Source organism: Phaseolus vulgaris, chromosome 4, assembly GCF_000499845.2.
Source record: "Phaseolus vulgaris cultivar G19833 chromosome 4, P. vulgaris v2.0, whole genome shotgun sequence".
In the NCBI taxonomy this organism is placed as follows: Eukaryota; Viridiplantae; Streptophyta; class Magnoliopsida; order Fabales; family Fabaceae; genus Phaseolus; species Phaseolus vulgaris.
Window position 1 is genome coordinate 19,193,607 of NC_023756.2, and position 7,191 is coordinate 19,200,797.

General features: G+C 32.1%; 1 protein-coding gene across 1 annotated transcript; it reads right to left on the bottom strand.

Moving 5' to 3' along the window:
- Positions 1-446: 446 nt before the first annotated feature.
- LOC137837395 (uncharacterized) lies at positions 447-2,376 on the bottom strand. The gene is made up of 2 exons (XM_068646373.1): positions 1,274-2,376; positions 447-798 (listed from the first exon to the last, which is right to left on the bottom strand). The coding sequence occupies exons 1-2, from the start codon at positions 1,982-1,984 to the stop codon at positions 682-684; spliced, it is 828 nt and encodes a 275-aa protein (XP_068502474.1). The 5' UTR covers positions 1,985-2,376; the 3' UTR covers positions 447-681.
- Between the last annotated feature and the right edge of the window lie 4,815 nt (positions 2,377-7,191).

The window sequence follows — 7,191 nt, forward strand, 5'->3', positions numbered from 1 at the left end:
CATTTATTCAAAGGTAAAATGTTAAAAATTTGTGTATACCAAAAGGAAGAATCTTGTTTGTTAATGTTATTATAGATTAACCTAGTGTTTAAATAATTTCTATACACTATCTTACCAATGAGACGATTCAAGTTTTGTATAAAATTAATAATAATTTAAAAAATATACATATATATATACATATATATATATATATATATATATGTGTATATATATATATATATATATATATATATGTTAATCTATAATAACATTAACAAACAAGATTAATAATAATTTAAAAAATATACATACATATATATATTAACATACATATATATATATATATATATATATATATATATATATATATATATATATATATATATATATATATATATATATATATATACTGTAAAGTCATTTAATTTCCTTCTTTGTTTTACCTGAGTTTGGCAAATACAAAATCCCAAACAAGCTTGATATATTAATTCCAAATAATAATAAAAGTGCCTACAATCTGTGACTTAATTTAGAAGATCACAGAAAATATATGGAAGAAACATTGACAACAATCTAGCATCATGATTTTCTTTCTGACAGAAATCTGGCATCAGTTATTTACAGCAATATAGAATATGGCCAGATTCATAGATCTTATGTAACTACTGATCCATTGTAGACTCCAATTCCTTCAATGCTTCAAAGAGCATCGTAATAACCACCAACACTTATATGAGCTCTGCTCATAGGAACACCTCTTGCTGCAGAAATTACATCATTTAATTTGGTTGCATGCTCCACCACTTGCTTAATTCTCTGAAATCACAACCAATTAAAACAACATTGGACCAAAACCATTCAAACATCAGACTTTTTCTTTCCTTCACATTTCTTAAAAAGCAAATAACATAACCTATACTAAATCATTCGCAAAATTTCACTTATGATCTATGATGTTGTCAAAAGTTGTGAACTAACAAAGTTGACTCAGTAACAATTACAGTCACAAATGTACTGAATATTTCAAAATAGATCATTTATATATAGTTTTTAAGGTGATTTTGGTGTTACTTTTAAAACAAGAGTAGAGTTCTAGTTCAGTGTTTGACTCTATAAAGGTTTTCATTACATGTCAACATTAATCACCGAGTTGAATCTTCATTCCAACAAAAAACCAACATTGAAAACAGTTATGAAACTCCAAAATCTTGTGCCAAAGTGATATTTTTAAAAAGTTGATTTCAGTTTCACAAGCAACAAAGTCAGTGAAAAAGAACTGAGATTAGCTGACCTTGTCATCAGCATAGATCTGGAACCGAATCTTCTGATCCTGCTTTAGTTTGTTCCTTTGCTGGCTTCCAAAGAAGAGAACACAAATAGTAGCAGCAGCAACACCAAAAGAACATATGGCTCCAACACCTGTCAAACTCCACTTCCACAAGTTGAAACCACTGCTGTTCTCTTCCTCCCAGGTGGAGTTCTCTTCTTTGTCACACGCATCCTTCTCAATAACCCTTCTTCTGGGAGAGGTGATGATCTCTATGGTCTCACCTTTGTCCTCATATTTGAAACCTCCTGCATCAATTGGAGGCAAGATTCCCCTACTACTTAACTTGGGGGAGTCCATTTTCACGTCAGCAAACTCACTTTTCTCCTTGATCTTGAAAAAAACCTGCACCCTATCAGCCTCCACTGCTTCAAAATCCCTTGTTTTCTCTGATGGGACAACTACGTCCAATCCCAAAGGACTATTTTTCATGATGTCTTTCACCAAAACATCTTCTGGGGCCTTGCCAATTCTTGGCTCCAATTCAATTGGCAAAGGGACTAGTTGAGTGCTCACCCTTGGTGGTGGTGATGAGCAAAAGTAGTCCATGTCAAAGACACTCTTTGAGTCCAACTTTCCCTTTCCAAGGGAATTTTTTTGCTTTTGCTTCCCACCATCTTCGTTGAAATCAAGGTAGACCTCATCAGATAGAAACTCCCACTCATCTATATCCATTAAATTGCTTCAAGAGTGGTAACAAAAACCAAGGTTGGTTGATCGGTATGGTATGATCAATAGAAAGAAAAACTGATGAGAGGATGGAATTTGGAAAATTGGGTGTTGAGTTATTGAACCAAAAGAAGGTGGCTTTATGGGAATTTCATCAGGAATTGAAAGAACATCCCACCATGAATGTGCCCTTATGCAACTCTTACATGGTTTGAGTGCTTATCTTTGTTGAAGATGACAATTTTGAGCATGGTCCAGGTGGGTCCCACCAGGGTGAATTACCTCTCAGATAGGATTCCTTGATATTTCTTTTCAATTTTCAATTGGGTTCTTAAACTCTATTGTAAGTGAACCATAAAGAAGTATTAAAGTACACCAACAAAACAAAATAAAACTAAACCCAAACTCTATTATATACCTAAACAATTGGAAATAGTTAACTTTGGATAAAGCTCAGTTTTGATTCTGTGCCTAAAACCAGAGAAGTAATGAGTAATGACCAAGTTAATCAAAGGTTCTATATTTTAATTCTTATTTGTTGCTATCACTTATTGATTTTGTTTAACAAGTACAAGTAGAGAGAAGAAAAAGTAAAAATTTCTTTTGTTGCTTTTGCTCTGATCAATGAAGGAGATTGTCGGTTGCTTGTTGATGAAGACACACAGAAAGTAAAAGAAGGTAGAGTGAGGCCACATCACAGCACATTGACATTGTCCATGAGTTTCTTCTCGTTTTAATCAAGTAGTTTAGATTTATATTTATGAAGTTATTTTGATAGGTTTCATATGTTGACAATTCTATTAATGAATTTTTTTCATATGTTGACATTGTCCATGGAGATTTTTTTTTAATGAAATGTGAAATTAAAGAGTTGAAGCAATTTTTCATAGTTGTGAACTGCTGATTTTTATTATTCAAATATCAAAATAACACTTTTCTTTTAATATAGAATCAGTTATATTAAGATAAATAATTTATATTAAAAGATAATGTTGTTGAATGGGATTTTCACTATTTATAACTATTTTATTTTTGTACATGATTATATCTTACTCTAAACAATGTTAATAGTCAAAAGAAGGGAAGTAGAAAAATTGCTACAAGTAACATTAAATGTTAGTTAACACGTCATTATTAAAATTTTTGGAGAAACATACTACATAGCTTTTGTATTTTTTTGAAAAAAAAAATGTTTTTAGTTCTCAAACTTCAGAAAATAGGTAAATTTAATCCCTGTTTTAACCTTATGATGATAAAAATGGTTACTAAATATTAAATTTAAACATGAAAAAAAATACTAATTTTACACTTTTTAAAACTTGAAAACTAATTTATTGATTGAAATTTATAGAAAGTGAAACCAAATTTAATGAAAAGTATAGTCATTAAAAACACATTTTTCCTGATTTTTTTAACTATGATTATTGAATCTTAAATAGATTTCTTTTTATTATTTTTTTTCTTCGTTATTTATACACGTAATATACAAGTTATAGGCTTCAGATGAAACAAGTAAAGACAAATTAGAAAGAACATAAAATTGAAATCTAGTAAAGTCTTTCCCTTTCAACCTTTTTCTACAAAAAAGTTAATCACTTAATTACTTAATATTCTGAACACTTGAATATATTTTCATTTTTTGAAATATAGTTAAATCTTAAACTTAGTTCGATAATTTCATTTCTTTGTGTGTCCTATAAAATTTCCTTTTTTATTTCAGTTTGTAGTCTATATGAAATATTTTTTTCATACAATATTTCTTCATTTTTAATTAACCCTTTCAATATTTACAGGGACTACAAGCAAATAATCTACATATTATAAAGATAAAAAAAAAATACTTTCGAGATATACCAAAATATAATAACAAAACCAAATTAGGGGAAAAAACTAGGAGAAGAAAAATAGGGACAAAAAACAAAACATAATCATATTTCTTTGAAAAATATATTTAAACTAAGTTAATATCATGACATGTTAGACCCTGAAAATATTTTTGGATTTTTTTTTCGATTGGACTTTAAGTCAATATTTTATTATCTTTTCCATTTTAATTAATGTATACATATGAAATAGCCTATGAATTAGATTGAACATGTAATTGTATAAGGTCTAGATAGTACTTATTATTGGGTGAATAATTGTTATTGTCACTCGATCGTTTCTCTTTGTTTCCTTTCTCGTATCCCTTCCTTAGTCCTTGGTTGGGAGTGGTCCTGTAAAAGGTTCTCTGACAATCAAGTAAATACTCTGTATGAGAGTGTGTAATGTTAGAATATATGGCCTTAAACGAGAAGGGGGGTGAATTGTTTAAGAAAGATTTTAGTAAACTTTTAAGCTTAGAATGAAAATTCTTCAAAAGAACCTTGATTAAGGATTCAATTTTTCAAATCAAAACAACAAAAGCACAAAGCTAAAAAAACAATCGGTTGTTTTAGCGAAACAATCGGTTGTTTATACCAGTTTCAAAATATCAAAACTGAATTAAAGAGATAGGGATAGAGAGATTGTACACAGTTGTTTATACTGGTTCACTCCAAACTAGAGCTACATCCAGTCTTCTCAGAAACCCTGAGGATATCCACTAAGCAATCACCACTTGATCACTTACACCACAACCAAGAGAATGACCTTGAACACCTCAAGAAACACACTCTCCTTGGCCAACACTAAGATTGTTGATCTTGAACACCTCAAGAACACACAGCCAATCTCAGCAAAACACACAAACGAATTGTTCAGCAGTTTACAAAGATTACACTTGTTACAGATGAATATCTGAAATCAATACAAGTAGAATCCTATTCCAGCACCTTGATCAATCTCTAAACTCTTAAGCAATCTCAGAACTCTTTGAAAAACTCTTAGTAAAAAAAAACTTTGTCTCAAGATTCTTATTTCTTAAAAACAGTTTTTTCTGAAATTATACAAAGATATAGTTTGTTATCAAATCTTAACAAACTCTTAATTGCATTTAAAATAGATTGGTCAAAGCATTTAATGACTGGAGCGTATTCAGTTAAAGCATTTAAAGCTCAGTCAAAGAAAATAGTTTTTCTGTTATGGTTATAAAACAAACAATCGGTTGTTTCCTCGAATCAATCGGTTTTTTGTTACTTAACAGTTTTAACCATTTAAAAACAGTTTTCAAACTTTCTCAAAACACCTAAGTGTAAACAATCGGTTGTTTCAACTTAAAGGTGTATGGAATCCTATCACAAATTGCACAAGAATTGTTCAAGATCAATTGAACAAAGTGCACCGGTTGGATCTTCCAAATAGCACACCAAAACAAATTAAAATGTAAAAAACAGCAAGACAATTATGGAAACAGGAAGAACAACATGAAATAAAGAAGAACTAAAAATGAAAAGACCAAGAACAACTCATCTTTGAAGAACCTAAGCTCATGATACCAAATGATGGCAAATTCATGAAGCTCTTCTTGGAATCATGTGTAAAATGGTGCGGAAGCCATGGATGTAAATGTGCAAGATCCTCCTAGGAGCTATGGTGATCTTGAAGGTGCATGATGTGTATGGAAGTAGGGAGGTTCGGCCAGCCCTATGGTAGGTGAGGAAGATGAAGATTAGAGCCTAGAAACTAGGTAGAAGCAAAGCATGGCACAATGTTGGCAGCATAACTTTACTCTCATTAATCTTGGAAAATACAAGAGATGGCCTTCCTATTTATAAGCTATAGGGCCGTAAAAGCTAAGCTAATGTCTAATGAAATGAAAGCCAAATGAAATGCAAATCACAAAGCACATGGCACATGTGCTCATGACCGGCCAAGCAAAAGAGATTCTAGAATGTTCACTCATTTATGCTTTCTACACTACTCTAATTACTAAGCACCCCTAATGGGCCTCCATGTAACATGTACAAGGCTTTCTCTCTTCCATCCGTGGCTTCATCCAATTGGGCGTGAATGTGCTTAGCCATTGACCTTGTAATAGGGCCTAGACGGTCTAGGTCTCTTCCTAGACGCTCCATGTGTAGCCTTCCCTCTTCACGTCCTAGACGCTCCTTCCTTGAGTCTAGACGCTCATCACGGTCTAGCTTTGGGTCTTGGCTTCCATGGTGGGATGTGCTTGGCCCTCCTCCATCACTGGATGTAGCTCTTGGTGTAAGAGTGAACCAGTATAAATTGCTTGCGTGCTTATCTCTTACCCTTAACTCTTTAAATTCTGTTTTTAAGTTGTTTTTATAAACTGCTGATAAAAACAACCGATTGTTTCGAAGAAACAACCGATTGTTTTTCTGATATCATCTTGAAACAGTTTTGGTTATTTGTTTCTTTGATTTCTTTCTCTGTACTTCAGCATTGATTTTCATTATACCTTCAAAGTTTGCGAAAATCCCTCTTAAACAATTCACCCCCCCTCTCGTTTAAGGCCATATATTCTAACAATTGGCATCAAGTGCTTGGTTCTTGAAAGATATTCAAGTTTTGATCCTAATTTTTTTTTTTAAATGGCTGAAAAGTTTTCTTTTGGGGAAGGTGCCTGTTTAAGCAAACCACCTTTGTTTTGTGGTATGAAATATGAATTGTGGTGCATAAGAATGAAATTCTTTGTTGAATCTATAGATAGAAAAATCTGGAATGTTATTACAAATAGCTATCGCATGCCTATATCTGAAAATGTTTCTTCTGAAAGAGAACATCTTGATTGTGTAGCTATGAACATCATTGTATCTGCACTTGATTCTAATGAATTGCTCAAGGTTTCAGAATGTAGTTCTGCCAAAGAAATGTGGAATACCTTTGAACAGTATCACAAGAATCCAAGGAGTGCCTTGATGGACAAAGAAGAATCTTTTGTTGAATCTTTCTCTTCAGAATCCAGAAAAGAGGTTTGTCTTATGACAAAAGAAGAATTTGGATCAAGTCAATCTGCTGGGAACAAAAAATGTCAATACTCAAGTGATGAGAATGAAGAGGAAACATTTAGGTTGCTATTTAAGAAATTCAGCAAGTCCCTAAAGAAGAGAAACAACAAAAGTGACTCATTCAACAAGTATGATAACAAGAAACCTACTGAGTTTAACACTAACAAATATACATGCTTTGGATGTGGTGAACAGGGTCATATTAAAACTGAATGTCCCAACAAAAAGAGGAAAAACTTCAAGAAGCATGAGGAGAAAGGAAAATCAAGAAGAGCTTATAATGATGACTCATCAAGCTCCTCTTCAAGTGATGAAGAAGAA

Coding starts and splice junctions, on each gene's coding strand:
- LOC137837395 (XM_068646373.1), bottom strand. CDS start 1,984: ATGGATATAGATGAGTGGGAGTTTCTATCTGATGAGGTCTACCTTGAT. Junction 799..1,273: donor AGATCTATGCTGATGACAAG/GTCAGCTAATCT, acceptor TTGTGATTTCAG/AGAATTAAGCAAGTGGTGGA.